At 43.4% G+C, this 23391-nt stretch overlaps 1 protein-coding gene across 2 annotated transcripts in view; it reads left to right on the top strand.

The window, feature by feature from the left end:
- LOC137656756 (uncharacterized) overlaps positions 1-23391 on the top strand; it is a 44629-nt gene that overhangs the window by 5293 nt on the left and 15945 nt on the right. For both annotated transcript variants that reach the window (XM_068391018.1, XM_068391016.1), the window contains exons 2-4: positions 14440-14541; positions 16450-16647; positions 17522-17624. In XM_068391018.1, coding sequence (XP_068247119.1) covers positions 14452-14541; positions 16450-16647; positions 17522-17624 — 391 coding nt within the window. In that variant the 5' untranslated portion in view covers positions 14440-14451. The remainder of the gene's footprint in view (positions 1-14439; positions 14542-16449; positions 16648-17521; positions 17625-23391) is intronic.

The following is a 23391-nucleotide window of genomic DNA, read 5'->3' as shown; positions in this document are numbered from 1 at the left end:
AGGGTCGTGCATTGTATTGTCCACTGGATAGGAGTTCGGCACTTTTTTAAGACTGTTAACCCATTGGCATTTCTACCTCTCAAGCCTACTTTCATGTACAGCCTTTATGCAAGCCTTAAATGCAACAGGAATTGATGGGTATATAATTTGAGAGGGTTTTTAGAAATGCTTGAACAATTTTCAGTCATCAATGATATTGGAATACCTTATGAGGATTTCAGAGGACTGTACAACTGGGTACTACAGTTACTGCACATTATGTTGTGCACTACTTGGCAGTGGTCCATCAGCTCCTAGTTGCACTCATTTTATATATTCTACAGTGTTTTACCTCATATTGTAATTCTAAGAGTTTTACCCGAGATCCACTTAGGCGCTGAATGACTTCAAGTGCCCCAGTGCCAGGCTATAAAGCTAAATTCTTGAATCCCATTTATGGTTGGAATGTATACTGTAATCCATAAGGCACAGAAATTTGCATCGTAGATTTTCTTGGATTTCTTTAAAAGTTAAGTTTCACAGAGACAATAAGTAGCTGTGACCAACAGTTTTTATGACACTTGATGCTGTAGTGTCCCTCTGTAGTGATAAGTTAAATGATTGGATAGGAAAGAAGTTACTGAATATGAAAAGAGAGTCAAGCATCTGCATTCTTATGAGTGATGAATTATCCCTTCAACAAGAGTAATTTAGCAATGGTATTTATTGTCATTACTTCCGCTAACGAAGTTGGGAGGAGGTTCGGTTTTTGCCCGTTTGTTTGTTTGTTCATTTATGAACATCTTCCTGGCCACAATTTTGCTCATAGAGTAATGAAACTTACATGGCTTATTTGTAATGTTGAGACGTGCAAGTGATTCAATTTCGAAAGTCCAAGGTCGAGCAAAAGGCCGATCGAATTAACTCTTACCTTAACCCCAAGTTTGCACATGGTTGTCACACAGACTTCAAATATGCCAACGGTGTAAATTGATTCTGGGAAAGGCAAACTGGTTTTGAGAAATAAGTTGCTGTGGGTGAGGTCTGATCTCATTTTATCTCGTTTTGAAGTTAATAAGTGTTAAGTAATACTGTATAACGCATTCTTATGATCTGCAAATTGTTTTTAAATATTAAACTTAGCCGGTGAATATATAATAGCTGACGTCTCCGACGGCTCGACAGATTCCAAAAACTCGCGAGCGATCGCCGTGAAGGTTGCGGGTGTGCCCACCAGCGCCGACTATCGGCCAGATACCGCGTATACTTGTAAACATCTCCAGTTCTTCTCTGTCGGTCTTGTCGACAAGTTGGTTCCACTCGCTTTATGACCTCGAGTTTTCTACCGAATTGGTGAAGTACTTGGTTTTGGTTTTATTGCTTTCGCCGTGTTGGATTATTCAATACTATCTTCAAAAGAAATGCTTTTGAAAGGAGAGGAAAATTGTTTTGCCCTTGCTTTTTTTTTATCTCTGGTTTTTCCATAGAGTAAAGATGGCCGACCCTTCCCTCAGTGTACGGAAGTGTGTTTAAGGCTTTTAGTAATTATTTTATCACGTTATAAATTATTGTTGATATTTATAGATTTTCCTCTATATATTTTATATCTCACCCGCCTTTATTAGGCCTCTTTGATTAGCTTTCCATTTATACTAAACGTCAAGATAAATTTTATGTTTTGTTTATATGCGGCCTTTACCTATTCCTCCCCTAGTCCGAGATGTAGGCGGTCCTAACTTGGAAACCGAAGTTAAACAACGTTGAGCCCATTCAACTTTTATTTTTGTTAAGTTTAAATCAATTGCTCTGTAAGAGTTATGAAATGAATATTTTTTTTAGAAAATATTTTAAGAAATATATTCTTTGAATAGTCTTCGTGCTGTTTTTTTTTTTTTTTTTTTCAAAGATGAACTAACGTTTGGTTTATTTATGCTTCGCAGTTTGCCCTCTATCGTTACGATAGAGAAAGAGAAAATCACGGTTTCACTTTGCAGAAAGAGTAAATCGATTTTGACGTTTGGTTCATTCTTCTTTCAAACTGAAGTGTTTTAGATACTAATTTAAAGGAACTTGTTAATTTTCAATTTCTTAGTCCTTTCAGTTTTTTCCTTTGGTCAAATAACCTGTTTATTGACGAAGGGTGAGTGGGCAATTCTCTTGTGTGTGACAAGAGAGAGAGAGAGAGAGAAAGAGAGAACGATCGGATCTTTATTCTCGTCCCAAGTCTCTGTACAAGGAGTTTGGGAGCGAGTAACGTTCTCGATTCAGTTTTTTACTCTCGTCCCAAGTCTCTGTACGGGGAGAGAGGATAAAACGATTTTAGTTTTTATTCTCGTCCCAAGGCACTGTACGGTGAGAGATTGAAAACGTAGTCTTTAGTGAACTAGTGTTTAGTCTCCTCCCCAGTCACTGATCCTTTTTAACTTTATATATTTCCGTTTTATTCGATATATATGTATATGTTTATTGATTTTTGCATGTGTGTTTCATTTTGTACTAATGTGCTTACATTATACGACTCATTTCGCAATTATAACCTTTTGATGTAAGGGAGAATTGCGTGCTTCAGGTAGATATCAGTTTTATTCATGCCTAATGTGAAATTATTGAAAAATACGATATCAGTGAAGTAAGTGCAAAAAAAAACATGTTCTGTTTTGCGGAGGGTTCGTTTGTTCGTGCTTGTCGCTCCCCTAGTCTGAGACCTCTTTCAGGCTCCCCTGCACCAGGGAGAAATAATGTCGTAGGACTTAAGGGGACGAGAGGCTTTAACCAATGTACAGACGTTCCCTCTTTGGTATCGGACGTTTCTCGTCAAGATCGCCCTTACCATAAGACGGGTGAGACTGTGTTCTCCTCGTCATCCGAAGACTTTTCGCAAAAGAAACCTTGGCGCAAGGTTTCTAGACCCTTTAAGCGAAAGTCAGTCCCTTCAGGACAGGTTCAGCGTCCTGGCTGTAGCCATTGGGACAGCTCTGACCCTTTGCAGTCGTCGGAAGACTGTTCGCCTATTAAACGCAAGCGTAACACGGGGTCCAAGGGTCGCGGTAAAGGCAATGTTTTGCCAACACAGACGTTACCGTCGTCTCGGCCCGTTCCGACTCCTGTTGATCCTAAATGGGTTGTCCTGCAGGACATGCAGACTAAGCTTGCCTCCCTTATGGAGAAGTATGACGTTGAGCAGGTTCACGATGAACCTTCGCTTTCGAGTCGCCGTTACGCTAAACGAGACTCTGGCCGTCAGCCGCCCAAACGAGCATTTACTCGTCCGTTTGACGTTAGTGCTGACGTTTCTTGTAATTTGAAACGTGATGTCAGTAGTTTTTCACGTCAGTCACGTGACATGGATCCTCCCTCGCTGCAGTCTCGTGTTGACTTTCAGCTGCTGCCGCAGTCTCGTGTTGACGTTCAGCCGCTGCCGCAGTCTCGTGTTGACGTTCAGCCGCTGCCGCCGCAGCCCCGACCTGACGTTCGCCGACCGGCTCAGTTGCCTCGACTTGACGTTGAGCGTCAATCACCGCAGTCGAAGGTTGTTTTGCCTGCTCAGTCTATGCAGTCAAGGCAGTTCCGACGAGACGTCGAGCGTCAATCAACTTCAGTTGTTGTTGTTGGTCAGTCACAAGGATTTCAGTCCTTTCAGCAGCGGCGTGACGTCGCTTCCTCTACTGCTACTGCTGCTCCTTTGCTTGTTGACATTGCCTGTCAAGCGTTGCCGCCGCGGCAGGTCTCTCCTTTTCATGAGACTCGGCAATTGTCGGACGAGGTTCCTCCAGATGAGGAAGTTGCTGATCCTCCTCCTACTGATATTCCTTTGGGGACTTTGTCAGACGGAGAGGAGCCTAAAGCTGCTCAGCCCTCTATGGACTTTAAAAAAATCATGCTGATTTTTAAGGATCTTTTTCCGGTCCAATTTGTAACTGCTGCTCCTCGTTCGCCTTCGTCAGAGTTTACGCTAGGCCTAGCTACTTCGAAGCCGTCGATTTCTAAGCTAGTGCTCTCTCGCTCTTCTAAGAGAGCTTTACGATTGCTAGGCGACTGGATGATCACCAGGAGGAGTTTGGGGGAGACAGCCTTTGCTTTCCCCCTTTTAAACTGGCTTCTAGAGCGAGCGTCTGGTATGACACGGGAGAAGTTCTCGGCTTGGGAGTTCCTGCCTCTGCCCAGGGAGACTTCTCAAGCCTCATAGACTCTCCCCGTCGCCTGGCCATGAGACGCTCCAAGATTTTATGGTCGGCTTCAGAGCTAGACCATCTCCTGTTAGGAGTTTTTCGAGCGTTTGAAGTTTTTATTTGTTGGATTGGTCCCTGGGGGCCTTAAGTAAGAAGGTCTCTCCAGCTGTCAATGTATTGCTGTACAATTATGTCATGCATGAACAAGGCTATCAGGGATGGCTCCAATGATCTGACAGCCACGTTCACTGCAGGAACAAGGCTATCAGGGATGGCTCCAATGATCTGGCAGCCACGTTCACTGCAGGAGTACTTAAGATGTAAGTGCGCTCAATGTGTTCATTGTCAAGACAAACTTCACGATGAAGACTACCAAATCTGTCTTGGCAGTAGTAAGGGAAGGCGACTGGATGGTCTCTCTCGACCTTCAGGATGCATACTTCCACATCCCGATTCATCCAAACTTTCAACAACATCTGAGGTTTGTGGACGGGAAAGTAATGTACCAATGTCGAGCACTGTACTTCGGCCTCATTCCTGCTCCTCTTGTTTTTACAAGGCCCTTGCAAAATGTAGCAAGCTTTCTACATTTTTTGAGGATTCAGAGCCTCCCTTTATTTTGACGACTGGCTAATCAGGGCGTCGTCATTATATCGCTGTCTGGAGAGCCTCTAATGGACATTAGACCTAACCAAGGAGCTAGGTCTCATAGTGAACGTAGAGAAGTCGTAACTTACAGTACCCCATCCCAGACTATTCTTTATTTGGGAATGGAGATACAGTGTCTGATTTTTCGGGCCTTTTCGTCTCCCACAAGAATGGAACAAGCTCTGTTAAAAGTCCTTCACTTGCAAGAGAAAAACAGTTGCTCTGTAAGAGTTTGAACTAGCCTTGTGGGAACTCTTTCATCGCTGGAGTAGTTTATCTCTCTAGGGAGACTCAACCTATGCCCTCTCCAATTTCGCCTAAACCATTGGATCAAGGAGAAGGGCTTAGAGAGTATCTCTTTCCCAATCTCCAACTCAGTCTAGACATGTCTGACTTGGTGGGACAGCAACAACAGACTTCGAGAAGGTCTTTCTCTTGCGATCAAGAACCCAAACCATGTGTTGTATTCAGATGCATCGGATTTGGGTTAGGGAGCTCCACTGGACAGTCTGGAATGCTCGGGTCTTGGATCCACGGATCAGAAGGAACTCCATTTAAGGCTAGTAACATCTCTCCTTTGGCGAGATTTGTGCAAGGAAAAATGAATGTCTTGGCTGACTGCCTCAGCAGAAGAGGACAAGTCATCTCCATGGAGTGGACGTTGCATAAGACTGTGTGCGAGAAGCTATGGATGACATGGGGTCAACCCACCGTAGATCTTTTTGCGACTTCTCTGACAAAGAGGCTCTCGACTTACTGCTTTCCAGTTCCAGATCCAGAGGCAGCCCACATAGACGCTTTCCTGCTGGACTGGTCTCACCTGGACGTTTATGCCTTTCCACCTTTCAAGATCCTAAACAAGGTACTGCAGAAGTTCACCTCTCACGAAGGGACCAGGTTGACATTGGTTGCTCCACTCTGGCCCGCGAGAGAGTGGTTCACAGAGGTACTTCTATGGCTGGTAGACATTCCAAGAAGTCTGCCGTTACGGATGGATCTCTTGCGACAGCCTCACGTAAAGAGATTTTATCAAAGCCTCCCCACGCTTCGTCTAACTGCCTTCAGACTATCGAAAGACTCTCTTGAGCTCGAGGGTTTTCGAAGGAGGCAGCTAGAGCGATCGCGACCGCTAGAAGATCCTCTACCATCAGGATCTATCAGTCGAAATGGGAGGTATTTAGAGACTGGTGCAAGTCCTCCTCTATTTCCTCTTCCAAGTGCCTCTGTAGCGCAGATTGTGAATTTTCTGCCTTATCTGAGAAACGGTCGCTCCCTCTCTGCATCCACCATTAAAGGCTACAAAAGCATGTTAGCTTTTGTTTTCAGGCATAAGGGTTTGGATCTTTCTAATAACAAAGATCTCCAAGACCTGCTTAAGTCTTTCGAGACTTCCAAGGAGCGTCATTTTTCAATATTAAACTTACCCGATAATCATGTAGCTGTCAACTCCGTTGCCCGACAGAATTCTATGGAGGGATACGCCAGCTATCACAATACTAGAAGGGGGTGTACTTACCAGCGCCACCTGTGGCCAGGTACTCAAGTACTTCTTGTTGACACCTCCTCAATTATTCCTCTGTCGTGCTTCCGGCAAGACGTTCTGGGATACGCTTATGTTCTTGGAGTATTTTCACGACTTTGGTGAAGTATTTCTCTTTGATTTCGGCTGTCGCTTTACTGGAAACTTCTATATTAGCTTAGTTAGCTTTTGGAATTAATTTGATTAATTATGGTGACGAAGAGAGTATGAACTCTCTTTCACCTTTAAATGGCCGACCCTTCCCTTAGACGGAAGTGTTGGTGTCTAAGAGAGTATAGACTCTCTTTCTTAATTTTGCTTAACAAAAGTTATAGATTTATTTTATATCTCTCCGCCTCTTATAGGCCTCTTCGATTAACTTCCTTTTTTTATAAACTTATTAAAATTAATTTTTATATTTGTTTATATTCGACCTTCCTAATAGTAGGCGGTCTTTTCTTGGTACCGAAGTTAATTAACATTGAGCCCGTCATTTCGGTTTTACCTGTTAACATATTATGCTATTTTAATGTCTTTGAAAGAATTTCTTTGATAGTCTAGTACTGTTTTCAAAGTTGAACTAACGTTTTGTTTTGTCTCTGCAGTTGTTGACGTTCAGAACGTTCAACTTGCGCTCTATCGTTACGATAGAGAAAGAATTTTCACGGTTTCACATTGCAGTAAGAGTAACCGTGTCTAGCGTTTTGTTCATTCTTTCTTAACTTAATGGTTTTAATCCTAATAAAGGAACTTTTCATTTTGGGAAATATTTCAGTTTTTTCCTTTAACAATAATATGTTTTAACGATATATATGATTGGGCTCTTCTCTCAGGTTCTAAGTCAAGAGAGAGAGAGAGAGAGAGAGAGAGAGAGAGAGAGAGAGAGAGAGAGAGAGAGAGAGAGAGAGAGAGAGAGAGAGAGAGAGAGAGAGAGAGAGAGAGAGAGAGAGAGATAGAGACGGAGGGAGAAAGAGGATAAACGTTTCATTCAAGCCTGCCAGGCGTACGAGTAACGTTGTTATCGTTTTTTGCTCTTCTCCCTAGTCTCTTTAGGGGAAGAAAGTAAACGTTTCTAGAGTGATCTAGTGTTTAGTCTCTTTCCAGCCACTGAATTATTTATCTTTCATTAGATTTTTCTGTTACATTGTAATCCTGTTTTCGCAATTACTAACTTTTGAGAAAGGATAGAATTGCGTGTTTCAGGTACAAACCACTTAAAGTTTCGAGTTCAGTGAAATAAGTGCAAACAGAAAATCAAAGTGATAAGTGATTAGCGCATAGTGTGTCAGTGTTGTGCGTGAGGGTACTTCTGTGCGCGCCAGTCGTTTTCCCAGTCCGGGACCTCTTGCAAGCTCCCAAGCCCAGGGGAGAAGCAATGTCGAAGGACAAAAGGGTTCAGCAGGCCTTGATCGGCGCACAGAAGTATCCTCGGTGGTTGTGGGCGTGTCTTACCGAGACCGTCACTCCCACCCGCAGACGATTGAGCCCTTATTTTGCTCGTCTGCAGAAGAAATTTAGGGGAGAAAACGCTGGTCTCAGGTCTCAAGACCTCTTAAACATAAAGTCCAGACCTATGCCAGACGTACGAAGTTAGAGTTCAACAACCCGGATGCAGTCATTGGGTTAGCTCTGACTCTCCTCAGTCATCAGTTGAATGTACTCCGCCTAAGAGGAGTAAGGTTCTGCCGCAACAGATCTCTGCTGTTAAGGCTTTACCTCAGCAGACCTTAGTGTCTGCCGACCCCAAGTTGACTCTACTGCAGTCCATGCAGTCACAACTTTCGGTCTTGATGCGTGAGTGTCGGGCTGAGAGTGTTGCGCCTCCGCCTCCGCCTACACTCCCTCCGCCTGCGCTCGCTCCGCCTGATCGCAGTACCACCTGCCAGGCGTACGATGTTGAGCCACGTTCTGAGTTGGCTGTTCCCAGTGGTGCTCAGCCTCCGCCTTCTTTAAGGCAACCTTTACAATGGGATCAGGAGGATTATACCTCTCTTCCTCCGCCTCCACTTGCTGCTCCACCAGTGATGCAACACTCGGTTGAGGTACAACAACCTCTCCCGTCCTTGAGTCAGTCTCCTCAGCTCTCGCTGCAGCGAGCTCAACCCTCCACAAGGCAAGCACCACTACACCTTAGCCTTGCGCCTCAGGAGCCTCAGCTTGTGAGACATTTACCTTGTTCTGCGCAGCCTCTACCTCATCGCGCTCCGCTCATACCACAGGAACAGGAACTTGCTACTCCGCTTCCGCCAACCGCTCAGCAAGCGCAACCCTTGGGTTCAGCCACTCATGCCAGGAGTCAGCCTCCTCCACCCATGCGCCTACCTTCTGCTACTTCCTTTGATCAGCCTTTGCAGACTGAGCCTCAGGTGTTCCCTCAACAGAGTCTTGAAGAGGAAACCACAACTATTGTTGTTCCAGCTCGTTCTGACTCTGCTGTTCAGCATACCTTACCTCCATTTTCAAACCTTATGATAATGGAGGTTATTTGTATTACTTATAAAAATATATTTGTATTCCTTGCAATATATTTTTAACAATATCGCAGAATATGGCAAAAAATATGAATCATGAGTTATGAATGTAAGGTAAATATTATGTTGATATTTAAACCCCATGCAAGCATGCATAAAGCACTCTAGCACTGGTCATGGAATTTCTGAGAAATGTTAAACGCCATGCACACGCTCTGCTTACCTTACAGCATGCTCTACATACAGCATGCTCTGCTTACAGCATGCTCTGCATACTACATGCTCTGCATACAGCATGCTCTGCATTCAGCATGCTCTGCATACAACATGCTCTACATACAGCATGCTCTGCATACAGCATGCTCTGCATACAACATGCTCTGCATACAACATGCTCTGCATTCAGCATGCTCTGCATACAACATGCTCTGCATACAGCATGCTCTGCATTCAGCATGCTCTGCATACAACATGCTCTACATTCAGCATGCTCTGCATACAGCATACTCTGCATACAACATGCTCTGCATACCTTACCGCATGCTTCTCAGTCACACATCTTTGGTTGTTGCCAACTCACTAGACTGTCAAGCAGTTTCATAACGTTGCCTTCTAGTCTGCTGCTTTGCACCAGTGAACCCTCACTGAGAGAACTTAGCTTTTCTAGGATATGGTCCCTGTAGATGAGAAAGTTCTTTTCTCCCTCCTTCTGATATTCCCTTGAGGACTCTGTCATTTGGAGGGAGCCTTTAGCTGCATAGCCTCCTATGGACTTTTATTTAAGCGTAACATGCTTCCAGGGAAGGTAATGGTTCCACTTCAGTCGCTAATCCCGTCTGTTACCACACCTGCTCCCATAGACCTTGAGCTGTGTTGCAAGACATTCAGTCCAAGCTTAGTCCTTGTTAGAGGATTTTTTGTTTACGGAGTCAATGTGTCACGGGGAAGACGTTCAACAACCAACAGAAGTGACTTGTTGTGACGCAGTGCGGCAACCTCAGCAACCCGATAAGGAGTTGTCTGTACGACTCAGACAGTCTAGACAGATTCGGGTTGTCACTGTACTTCCTCGCTTGCCCATGATTGACAGTTCACAGACTGTGCAGCAGTACCATGATCTTGTGTTCGGCTCCGTCAGACGACTGGCTTTTAAGAGCTCCCACAAGTCGTCGCTGTCTGGAGATTTTCAAATGGACTATGGATCTGACCAAGGAACTGGGCCTCCTGGTCAATTTTGAGGAGTCTCAGCTCGTTCCATCCCAGACCATTGTCTCCTTGGGTATGGATCTTCAGAGTCGAGCTTTTCGGACTTTTCCGTCGGCCCCAAGGATCTTCCAAGCCCTAGAATGCATCCAGAGCATGCTGAGAAGGAACCGATGCTCAGTCAGGTAGTGGATGAGTCTAACAGGGACACTTTCATCGCTGGCCCTGTTCATCGTGTTAGGGAGATTCCACCTCCCCCCCCTTCAGTATCATCTAGCTGCTCACTGGATAAAGGACATGACGCTAGAGACGGTCTCAGTTCCTGTTTCCGAAGAGAGGAGGTCTTCTCTCGCGTGGTGTAAGAACAGCTTTCTTCTCAAGGAAGTCTACCTTTGGCTGTTCAGAAACAAGACCGCCGTCTCCTCTCGGACGCATCAGACACGGGCTGGGGTGCGACTTTGGACGGACAAGAATGCTCGGGAACATGGAATCAGGAGCAAAGGACACTTCACATCAATTGCAAGGAGTTGTTGGCGGTTATTCTGGCCTTGATAAACTTCAAGTCCCTCCAGCTTAACAAAGTGGTGGAGGTGGACTCTGACAACACCACAGCCCTGGCTTACATCTTCAAGCAGGGAGGGACTCTTTCGTGGAAGTTGTTCTAGATCGCAAGGGACCTACTCATCTGGTCTAAAGATCGAAAGCTAACTGGTAACGAGGTTCATTCAGGGCGGTATGAATGTCATGGCAGATCACCTCAGACGGAAGGGTCAGGTCATCCCCACAGAGTGGACCCTTCTCAAGAATGTTTGCAACAGACTTTGGGCCCTGTGGGGTCAGCCAACCATAGATCTGTTCACTACCTCGATAACCTAGAGACTCCTGTTGTATTGTTCTCCGATTCCAGACCCAGCAGCAGTTCACGTGGATGCTTTTCTGCTGGATTGGTTCCATCTCGACCTGTATGCATTCCCGCCGTTCAAGATTGTCAACAGGGTACTTCAGAAGTTCTCCTCTCACAAAGGGACACGGCTGACGTTGGTTGGCTCCGCTCTGGTCCGCGAGAGAATGGTTCTTAGAGGTACTGCAATGGCTGGTCGACATTCCCAGGACTCTTCCTCTAGGAGTGAACCTTCTAAGTCTACCTCACGTAAAGAAGGTACACCCAATCCTCCACGCTCTTCGTCTGACTGCCTTCAGACTTTCGAAAGACTCTCAAGAGCTAGGGGCTTTTCGAAGGAGGCAGCCAGAGCGATTGCCAAAGCAAGGAGAACATCCACTCTCAGAATCTATCAGTCTCAAGGGGAAGTCTTCCGTAGCTGGTACAAGACCAATGCAGTTTCCTCAACCAGTACCACTGTAACCCAGATTGCTGACTTCCTGTTATATCTAAGGAAAGTAAGATCCCTTTCAGCTCCTACGATCAAGGGTTACAGAAGTATGTTGGCAGCGGTTTTCCGCCACAGAGGCTTGGATCTTTCCACCAACAAAGATCTACAGGACCTCCCTAGGTCTTTTGAGACCTCAAAGGAACGTCGGTTGTCCACTCCAGGCTGGAATCTAGACGTGGTCCTAAGGTTCCTTATGTCATCAAGATTTGAACCTCTCCAATCAGCCTCTTTTTAGGACCTCACATTAAAAACTCTTTTCCTCGTGTGCTTGACACAGCTAAAAGAGTAAGTGAGATCCACGCCTTCAGCAGGATCATTGTTTTCACATCTGAAACGGCTACATGTTCCTTGCAGCTCGGTTTTTGCTAAACGAGCTTCCTTCACGTCCTTGGCCTAAGTCGTTCGAGATCCCAAGCCTGTCCAACTTGGTGGGGAATGATCTGAAGAGAGTACTTTGCCCAGTTAGAGCTCTTAGGTACTATCTAAAAAGGTCTTAACCTTTACAAGGACAATCAGAAGCCTTATAGTGTGCTATCAAGAAACCTTCTTTTCCAAGTTCTAAGAACTCAGTTTCTTACTATTCAGGCTTCTGATTAGAGAAACACATTCTCATCTGAAGGAAGAAGACCTTGCTTTGCTGAAGGTAAGGACACATGAAGTGGGAGCTGTGGCTACTTCAGTGGCCTTCAAACAGAACCATTCTCTGCAGAGTGTTATGGATGCAACCTATTGGAGAAGCAAGTCAGTGTTCGCATCATTCTTTCTCAAAGATGTCCAGTCTCTTTACGAGTACTGCTACACCCTGGGACCATTCGTGGCAACGAATGCAGTAGTAGGCGAGGGCTCAGCCACTACATTCCCATAATCCCATAACCTTTTAACCTTTCTCTTGAATACTTTTTATGGGTTGTACGGTCGGCTAAGAAGCCTTCCACATCCTTGTTGATTTGGCGGGTGGTCAATTCTTTCTTGAGAAGCGCCGAGGTTAAAGGTTGTGATGAGGTCCTTTAGTATGGGTTGCAGCCCTTATACTTTAGCACCTTTGAGTTGATTCAGCCTCCCAAGAGGAACGCTGCGCTCAGTAAGGAAGACGATCTTATTAAAGGCAGAGTAACGGTTCAAGTCGACTTCCTTACCAGGTACTTATTATTTCATTGTTATTGTGGATAACTGATTATATGAAATACGGGATACTTAGCTATCCTTTAGTCTTGTACACTGGTTTTTCACCCACCCCCCTGGGTGTGAATCAGCTACATGATTATCGGGTAAGTTTAATATTGAAAAATGTTATTTTTATTAGTAAAATAAATTTTTGAATATACTTACCCGATAATCATGATTTAATCGACCCTCCCTTCCTCCCCATAGAGAACCAGTGGACCGAGGAATAATTGAGGAGGTGTCAACAAGAAGTGCTTGAGTACCTGGCCACAGGTGGCGCTGGTAAGTACACCCCCTTCTAGTATTGTGATAGCTGGCGTATCCCTCCATAGAATTCTGTCGGGCAACGGAGTTGACAGCTACATGATTATCGGGTAAGTATATTCAAAAATTTATTTTACTAATAAAAATAACATATTTCGACTCCTGCTTGGAACTTGGACGTGGTCCTACAGTTCCTTATGTCAGACAGGTTTGAACCATTAAATTCAGCCTCCCTGAAGGATCTTACCCTCAAGACACTTTTTTTTGGTGAGCTTGGCTTCGGCTTAAAGGGTTAGTGAGATACATGCTTTTAGCAGGAACATCGGTTTCTCCGCTAATAAAGCAGTATGCGCTCTTCAACTGTTTTTTTTGGCCAAGAATGAACTTCCGTCTCGTCCTTGGCCTAAATCATTTGAAATCCCCAGTCTTTCTGAGATTGTGGGGAATGAAGTTGAAAGAGTGCTGTGCCCCGTTAGAGCTCTTATTTTTTGTTTATCCAGAACTAAACCGCGACGAGGTTGTTCAGAGGCTTTATGGTGCTCCGTTAAAAAGCCCTCTTTGCCTATGTCTAAGAATGCATGGTCTTATTTTATTAGACTTTTGATTTGGGAGGCACACTCTCAATTAAGTGAGAAGGATCATAATTTACTTAAAGTCAAGGCTCATGAAGTTAGAGCGATAGCAACTTCTGTAGCGTTTAAGCAAAATAGACCCATTAAAAGTATTATGGACGCGACCTTTTGGAGAGGCAAGTCGGTTTTCGCTTTATATTACTTGAAAGATGTCCAGACTCTTTATGAGGACTGCTACACACTGGGACCATTCGTAGCAGCGAGTGCAGTAGTGGGTGAAGGCTCTACCACTACATTCCCTTAATCCCAATATCCTTTTAATCTACTCTTGAAATTTTTAATCTTATTTTTGGTTGTACGGGAGACTAAGAAGTCTTTCGCAATCTTTTTGATTTGACGGGTGGTCAAAATATTGTTTCTTGAGAGCTCCCAGATTAAGGGTATTGATGAGGTCCTGTTATAGGAGTGTTCACCCTGGTTATAGCAGATCCTGGGAGTCTTTCGGCATCCTAAGAGTATCGCTGGGCTTCATGAGGATAGCGGACTAATGAGGCAGAGTAATAATCAGAGTCTGCTTCCTTACCAGGTACCTATTTTTTGAATAATTGTCAAAAACTCTTGAGCATATACGCCTTTATTGTATTAATACTGGTCTCTACCCACCACCATGGGTGTGAATCAGCTATTATATATTCACCGGCTTAGTTTAATATTTAAAAATGATATTTTGATTATAAAATAAATTTTTGAATATACTTACCCGGTGAATATATAAATTAAAGGCCCTCCCTTCCTCCCCGATAGAGACCTAGGGGACTGAGAAGAACTGGAGATGTTTACAAGTATATGCGGTATCTGGCCGATAGTCGGCGCTGGTGGGCACACCCGCAACCTTCACGGCGATCGCTCGCGAGTTTTTGGAATCTGTCGAGGCGTTGGAGACGTCAGCTATTATATATTCACCGGGTAAGTATATTCAAAAATTTATTTTATAATCAAAATATCATTTTAATGTGTTTTAATCAAACCGTATATTTATTCCATTGTTTTACTTTTCAGTTACAGGGTACCATGATGAGTATTCCCGAAGGGCTGTTGAAGTTACGATGGAACAACCATCAAGCAACGTTCTGCCACATATTACATAGACTCCGGACTAAGGTTAGTTACCTTTGCTTATTATTGTTATTATTATTATTATTATTATTATTATTATTATTATTATTATTATTATTATTATTATTATTATTAATAGATAAGCTACAACCCTAGTTGGAAAAGCAAGGTGCTATGAGCCTGAGGGCTCCAATAGGGAAAAATTACCCAGTGATTAAAGGAAATAGGGAAGTAAACAATCTGAGAAATAATGAACAATTAAAATAGAATATTTTGAAAACGGTAACATGAAACAGATTGTTTTCATTCCAATGACCCACAAAATTCACTTTGGGTATGTACTTTTGAAATGCGAGCCTCACAACAAAAATCAAAAAGTTATAAACTAAATTATGGTAGTCGTGTTGTACATCATGTTAACCGAGTATTTTTGGTCTGGTGTAGCACTATCATAATTAGCAAGTTCTAGCAATAAGTTATTTAATTTTTAGTAATTAACAAAGTGTTTTCATGAACATATGCTTCCGGGGTCTAAGCAATGTCAAGCAGGGCAGCCAATCGGGACTACGGTCTACCCCAAAGCCAAAGCAAAGTCCTTCAAAAATAAGGCAACTGAGTTTACCCCATACAAATGGGAAAAAGCACCTTAATAGAAGAAGAAGGAAGTGTTTTATGCTTTTATTTTTGTGAGGAATACAATAGCTTGTTCATTATTCAAATAGATTGACATATATTCGTATTATAATGGGGTTTTTGTGTTTGTGCCTACACTAATTATCAGTTTATTTATTTACAGTACATGTACTGTAGTTGCTTAAATTACATAAATTCAAAGTGCCTGCTATATTGAAGTAAGATGTTTTATTTCAAGATGGGTAATGTCAATTTGTGTAGCTGTTGTTAAAATCTATTGTGTAAATCGAGTATAATGTAGCAGCCTGTGTTGTGTGGGCTACAGGTACTGTACAGTATAGCAATAACGTGACATACGAGCATAATGCGTTCCAGGACCGAGTTTGTTTGTCAATTTACTCGTGTCTCAAGCCAATTTTTCCCATATGAAATAACTGAAAAAAAAATTAATCCATTCCCGCCCTCTTAAAAACACCCAAATCAATTATGTAACAATGGAAATACAGGCTTTTAATTGCTATAATACTTTACATATTGTATTAGCTTTATTTACGAATGAAGCAGGCTATCATTGTCAACTCTTTGTGCTATGTGAAAGGTATTGTTTATTATTTACCAGCTGTCTTTCATCCAAAAGTCTAAAGAATAACACAGGAGAGTTCTGTAGATATGTAAGTTTCTGTGTACAATACTCTTGATGATGTAAGTCAAGTGATTTAGTGTTAATAATGTTAATGTAGGTGGTATGGTTCAACCTTGTAAAGGTTCTATAATGATATCAGTGAGGGATTTCTCAATTCACAGTGATGGCTCACAGGTTTTGTTTTTCCAAGTAATTGTAAAGATTTTCACTTAGGCCGAAGTGAATAGCGTCATAAGTTGGTTAGGAAAAAAATTAAGCGAAAAGGGAGGAAAATAAAAAGCAAGGAGGAATTTAGTTAGGCCTTGAAGGGGTCATGCAGAAAGTCTTTAGTACTGTAATTGGTACCTTCCCAGTAATTAATTACTTTACAGTACTCTAATTGGTACCTTCCCAGTAATTAATTACTTTACAGTACTCTAATTGGTACCTTCCCAGTAATTGATTACTTTACAGTACTCTAATTGGTACCTTCCCAGTCTTTAGTACAGTACTGTAATTGGTACCGCCCCATTATAAGTTTATTTTATGAGAATTCGGTGTAAATTCTAGCCAAGGTTTATTTAGAAACAAAAAATATTATGATTAAATGTTTACCGAGTAACTGGAACTTGCGTATAATTGGTATAAAGCCCTTTCCTTTGAATTTCCGCATGGTGTTCATCTGTGTCTTCTTGCAGCCCCGGTATGCAGACGCCACACTCGCCTGCGAAGGTCGGTTGTTTATGGTACACAGACTGGTGTTGGCCACCTGCAGCGACTTCTTCGACGAGATATTCCAGCAGACCCCTTGTGACAGCACTCGCGCGGTGATAGTCTTGAACGAAGCGCGGGCCCATGACATAGAATGTTTGTTGGATTATATGTATTGTGGTCAAGTAAGTTATTTCTTTGGTTTTTAGAGGATTTCCTCACTTTCACTCTCCAGTTTTGCCTTATTTTACTTCTTAAACTTTTTTTCTTAGTGTCTTCAATCTTGACGTGTCATTTCTGAGATTGCTATTTCTTGTCATAGTTTAGACAAGTAAAAGAGTATGTAGTTCAAGTTTTTGTTTTGAAACAGACCTGTGAAAAGATTAAGTTGAAGGAATAGGTCCTAGGAACATTCAATGCCCTAGGTAAACCAGTGATAGAATTGATAGACTAGAAATAAGTAGGGTGTTGAGAATGTATGATATAAAAGATAAGCTATTGTTAGTGATCAACGATTTTATTACGTCATTACAACTTGTAAGAATATAAAAACAGAAAAATGACTGGTGTTGCATAAGAATGAGTGAAATAGAGTTGTTATTTCTCCAAGTCTTATCATTTTTATGGGTATTTTAATGTGAGAGGCTGTAGGTGTAAAGTAGTGTAGTAAAAATAAGATGTGAATAAAGTGTCAGGGCAAATAGAGCAGAGGACCTCAAATTGGGTTGATAGATTGTGTGAAAGAGATATTATACTATATTAAGATAAAAGGTCTTTAATATTCTGGAAGCATGAGATTTCATACAAGATGAGGTGAATGGCACTGTATCTCTAGAGGGTTGATGTTTAGACTTTTTCTGGACCTAAAGAGTAATATCTATGATATGGCTGATATGGAAATGTTCTGCACAGAAGGTTCATCTATTATCCAGCAATTATATTATGAATATAGCAGTAATCTATGATTTGTTATCACAGCTCAATGGCGAAAAAAGTATACAGTACTGTACTTTTACTTACATTTATTATCAATTTCACCATCGTTGCACATTCTTCCAGGTCAATGTACGTCAAGCTAATTTGGCTTCCCTGTTGAAAACGGCTGAATGTCTGAAAATAAAGGGGTTAGCTGTCCCAGAAGCATCAGTGAACTCGCCTTCAAGTAAGTGTAGCATTTGTCTTTTGCTTAAATGTTCCGTAATGTAACCCGTATAATTTTCTTCTAAGTAATGAAACCCGTATCGTTTTCTTCTAAGTAATTTGAACTCCTGTTGTTTTCTTCCGTGTAATGTATACAATATCGTTTTCTTCTAAGTAATGTAACCCATAACGTTTTCTTCTAAATAATGTAACCCATATCATTTTCTTCTAAGTAATGTAACCCCATATGGTTTTCTTCTAAGTAATGCAACCCTTGTCGTTTTCTTTTAAGTAATGTAACCCATATCGTTTTATTCTAAGTAATGTAACCCATATTGTTTTCTTCTAAGTAATGTAACCCATATAGTTTTCTTCGGCCTCCGTCAAACTTGTTTATTAGATAACTTGTATGAGAGGGGTTATTGGCAGGAATATATGTTACAATAAATAAAATTTTTATGAATAGAACTTACCTGGCAGTTATATATACATAGCTAATAATCTCTATTTCGGCAGAATTTTTCTAAACGTGGCAACCGCCTTGTGGTGGTTGGGTGGTAACACCCGTTAAAGGGTGGTAGGAGGAATCATTCCCGTTTTCTGTTCTGCAGTTCATCTCTGCCGGCCGGATCGACAACATGTTGGTCCGTCATTAAGAGTTTTTCTTCGCTTTCCCTGCTCGGTGTACCAGTCTGCTTTTTGGTGAAGTACTCTGATTTGGGGTTTTGGCGATCGTGTTTTTTGTTATCTATTAGCTTTTTTGCTATTTTCATTATGAGTGAAAGTCATTACCGTGTCTGTGCGAATGAGGAATGTAAGGTGAGACTACCGAAAATGGCGGTAGACCCTCACACAGTGTGTTTGAATTGTAGGGGTTTTGTTTGTACCCTTAATAATAGGTGCGGGGAATGTAAAGTTTTGGATGAGAAGGATTGGTTGATTATGAAGCGCTATGTGCGTAAACTAGAGCTCGATAGAGTTAGGAGAGCTTCTAGGTCTAAGTCTAAGTCTGTTAGTAGTAAGGAAGACGAACTTAGTGTAGATTTATCTTTTGAACCTATAATTGATTCCTCTTTGGAAGTTGATCCTTCCCTTGAGTTAGTAACTCCTGCACCTCCTACAGGATCCGTATTTGCGGATGACCCTCGGTACGCTAGCCTGGCTGCCGAGTTGAAGGCCATTAAGGAACAACTGGAGGCCTTTAAAGGTAAGGATAGTGAAAGTGCTTGTGTTAGTGCAGTGGAGGTGGCAACTGACCGAACCTGTCATTACCCTAGGCCTAGACCTCTACCAAGCTCCCAGGACCAAGGGAGAAGGTACGTCGATGACCGAAAGGGGGTGAGAGGTATGTACCCTCGGTCAGCTGTCGCCTCAGACAGTCCTGTTGTCGATTCCCAGGCTGCTCTTGACCGTCACGGAAAAGACGTGTCAGATGTGTTGATTTCTTCTCCGAATTCGTCCAGACGTAAATGGAAGTTTGAAGCGTCAAGACCTACTAAGAGGAGATGGAACCGTGACGAACTGTCTCGTTCTTTCTCTCCCGGTTCTAGCAGTTATGAACCTTGTCCGTCGGAGGATGATTTCGACTCCGTGCCTGTGAAAAGGGCGAAGCCTAAGCCTACTGCCGAAGATCCTCCCCCTTCTACGAGTGTTATTCGTCAGCCCTCTCCTTTGGGGCCGCAAGACCCAGCTGATGTTGCTAAATCCTTTATGTCTGTCATGCAGGAACAACTTTTTACGTTAGTGCAAGCATTTAGCCGCCCTCACGCCCAGTCTGATAGACGTAAAGATGACTCCCCTATTAAGAAGTCTGCTTCTAAGAGAGAACGGAGTTCTTCTCTAAAGAAAACTTCTCCCTCTCTACGCCAGGATGAGGAGTGTGTGCTTTCGCAAGGCGATACTTCTTCTCGATATCAGGGCGATACGGTTTCTCATTCTCGATACCGAGACGATTCTTTATCGAACGATGCTGCTTCTCGTTCTCGATGCCAGGACGATACCGCCTCCCGTTCACGATACCAGCACGATACCTCCTCTCGTTCTCTTTGCCACGACGATACCGCCTCTCGTTCGCTACACCACGACGATACCTCCTCTCGTTCACGACGCCACGACGATACCGACCCTAGTTCTCGACGCCATGACGATACCGCCTCTCGTTCACGACGCCATGACGATACCGCCTCTCGTTCTCGACGCCAGGACGATACCGCCTCTCGCTCTCGACACCAGAACGATTCTGCCTCTCGTTCTCGGTGCCAGGGCGATACCAGCCTGCCTCTTCGGGACGATACTGCCTCTCGTTCCAAGGATTCTTCTAGCGCTGGACTCCAGGATGCAACCCATCTTTTGCAGGACGATTCTTTTGATCTGCCCTTGTCGGGTTCTAAGGAACCTTCTTCTCGTTCGAAGGATATTGCAGATGTGGATCAGGACCTCGAGGAGATTTCTGATGACGATGATAATCCTGCCGACGCTGCGGGAGATTACAAAGTTCTCTCTCGCTCCCTTCTTAAACTTTTTGGAGAGGAATTCCAACCTGCTGCCCCTCAATCTCCTCAATCCCAATTTAACAGAAAGAAGGCCAAGAAACAGTCGGCCTTCATCATGATGAAACTGTCGATTTCCGCAAAGAAGGCTCTTTCAAAGATTGATGACTGGATGATGGAGCGGAGACAAGCAGTTAAGACTTCCTTCTCGTTTCCACCAGCTCGTCTTGCTTCCAAATCGGGTATGTGGTATGCAACTGGGGAACCTTTGGGTCTGGGAGTGCCTTCCTCCTCCAAGGGTGACTTCTCTGGCTTAGTGGACTCTGCTAGAAGGCATGCTCTCAACTCAGCCAAGGTCATGTGGTCGATGTCGGAGCTGGATCATCTCGTCAAAGGTATTTTTAGAGCCTTTGAGGTTTTTAGTTTTCTAGACTGGTCGCTTGGGACTCTGGCAAGGAAAACTGACCAGATGGAAGGATCTAGGGACCTTACCAGTATTATGTCCTGTATGGAAAAGGCCCTTAGAGATGGGGCGAATGAGTTGGCTGCGCTGTTCTCAGCTGGGATCCTAAAGAAGAGAGCCCTGCTTTGCTCTTTTGCTTCAAGGTCTGTTACCATTGCACAAAAGTCTGAGCTTCTTTACCCCCCCCGTCTCAACATCTTTTTCCCGAGTCCCTGGTTAATGACATTATGCTTTCTCTGGCCCAAAAAGCCACCCAAGACCTTTTATCTCGTTCTGCTCGTAAGCCCTTGGCAGCTGCTCCTTCTTCTTCGAAACGGGAGGAAAGGAGATTCCAGCAACCCTTTCGGGGCAGGACTACTTCTTCAAGACCAGATTTTAGAGGAAGAAGGTAGGAATCAGGACCAAGATATACCAGGGGTTCTTTCAGACCTCGCTCCAGAAAATGAAGTTCGTCTCCTCCATACAGTAGGCGCAAGACTGTCAGGTTTTTGGCAGTCTTGGAAGAGGAGAGGGGCGGACATCTGGTCCTTCTCAGTCATCAAGGAAGGATACAAGATCCCCTTTCTGAAAAAACCTCCTCTCGCAGATGCTCCGCTGGCCTTAGTAGCCCGGTACTCAGATCCGGGGAAACAGAAGGCCCTAATAGACCTTGTCGACCAAATGCTAGACAAGGGAGCGATAGAACCGGTTTGGGATCTATCCTCCCCAGGCTTTTACAATTGCCTGTTTCTGGTCCCCAAGAACTCGGGCGGATGGAGACCCGTCCTGGATGTCACCTCTCTCAACGTCTTTGTGGAGAAGACAAAGTTCTCCATGTAGACGACTCAGTCGGTGCTGGCATCAGTACGTCCAGGGGACTGGATGGTGTCCCTCGACTTGCAGGACGCATATTTCCATGTCCCCATCCATCCGACTTCAAGGAAGTACCTGAGATTTGTAATGCAGGGCAAGTGCTTCCAATTCAGAGCTCTTTGCTTCGGTCTCATCACGGCTCCTCAAGTCTTCACCAGGATAATGGCGAATGTGTCAGGCTGGCTGCATCAGGAGGGGATAAGGATATCCTTCTATCTGGACGATTGGCTGATTCGTTCACGATCGAGGGAGAAATGTCTGGAGGATTTACGGAAGACTTTTATGATGGCTCAAGATCTAGGCCTGGTCATCAACAGGGAGAAGTCTCAGATCAGGCCGAATCAGACTATTCTCTATTTGGGGATAGTTCTGAATTCAGTTCTTTTTCGGGCTTCTCCCTCTTAAGGAAAGACAGACCAAGTGTCTCGTAAAAGTCAGAACTTTCCTGGACAAGACGAGGTGCTCAGCGAAGGAGTGGATGAGTTTGCTAGGGACTCTATCCTCCCTCGAACAGTTTGTCTCTCTGGGGAGACTCCACCTAAGGCCTCTTCAGCACTTTCTTTCGAAGACGTGGAACAGAAAGACGCAGGAAGACTCCTTTTCCTTCCCCATTCCAACAGAAGTCAAGAATCTTCTGAAGTGGTGGCTGGACCCAACCTTGTTAGGGGAAGGGATCTCCTTATTTTTTTATTTATTCTTTATTGACAAAACTTTATATACATTGTAGTACAATAATTATATTTAGTTTACACAAAACAGTGGGTTTTATTCTGTAACAATTATACATTTTTCCCATTACATTATAAAATATTTTGTCCAGAAAAATCATATTTTCTTCCATAAAGAAATATAAGGCTATTAATCAACCATCACAACAAACCCCTCATACGTCAACACCAAAACAAAACAAATATTTAATTATAAATCTTTAACACTTCAAATATATACTGGCACAGGTCAATTACATGGTTTTCTTCTCCAAACAATGCGTCTATGTTCGTATAATTAAGATTACTAAATTTCTGCCTCTTCGATCGTGACATTGTACATTCAATTAGGACATGCACTTCATTCTGTACTGTCTGTGAATCACAATTACACACTCGCAACTCCCTTGGAGTTCTACTCCACCTTCCCGTCTCTATTTTTAGGTCGTGGGACATTAAACGTAATCTAGTGAAGGCAATTCGTATATAGTCTGGTACATAAACATTTTCACTGTACACTCTATGCCTTTGCAAGGATCTATTTAAAATTTCTCTGTACGTATAATATTTTGTTGCTGTTTCAGGTTTATTCCGGATTTCATTTTTCATTTGGTCAAGGCTTGACCTGATGATGTTATCAACTAGACAAGAATTCAAAAATCTGTAACCGGGTGTATTTTCACTTCTGCAAGAAGAACCCAGACCTAGTGTTGTTTTCAGACGCATCAGAGTCAGGTTGGGGGGCAACACTAGGAAGCAAGGAGGTCTCAGGCTATTGGGAAGGAATTCAGCTGGGATGGCACATCAACAACAAGGAGCTGATGGCCATTTTTCTGGGGCTAAAGGCCTTCAAAGACTTGGTGTCTGGGAAGATTGTGGAGGTCAACTCAGACAACACCACAGCTCTTGCTTACATCAGGAAGCAAGGAGGGACTCACTCTGTGTCTCTGTTCGAGACAGCAAGAGAGCTCCTTCTTTGGGCGAAGGAGAACAGGATAAGCCTGCTGACGAGGTTTGTTCAGGGACAGAAGAATGTGAGGGTGGACATGCTCAGCAGGAAAGGGCAGGTCCTTCCCACAGAATGGACCCTCAACCAACAGGTCTGTCAGAGTCTCTGGAGGCTTTGGGGGAGACCACTCATCGATCTTTTCGCCTCCAACTTATCCAAGAGGATCCCCATCTATTGCTCCCTAGTTCCGGACAAGGAGGCAATAGCAGTAGACGCCATTTTGATGGATTGGACGGGGATGGACACTTATGCTTTTCCCCCCCGTTCAA

This window comes from Palaemon carinicauda, chromosome 17 (assembly GCF_036898095.1).
Source record: "Palaemon carinicauda isolate YSFRI2023 chromosome 17, ASM3689809v2, whole genome shotgun sequence".
NCBI classification, from domain to species: Eukaryota; Metazoa; Arthropoda; class Malacostraca; order Decapoda; family Palaemonidae; genus Palaemon; species Palaemon carinicauda.
The sequence above is the reverse complement of the archived record's forward strand: the minus strand, read 5'-3'. Positions and strand labels throughout refer to the sequence as shown.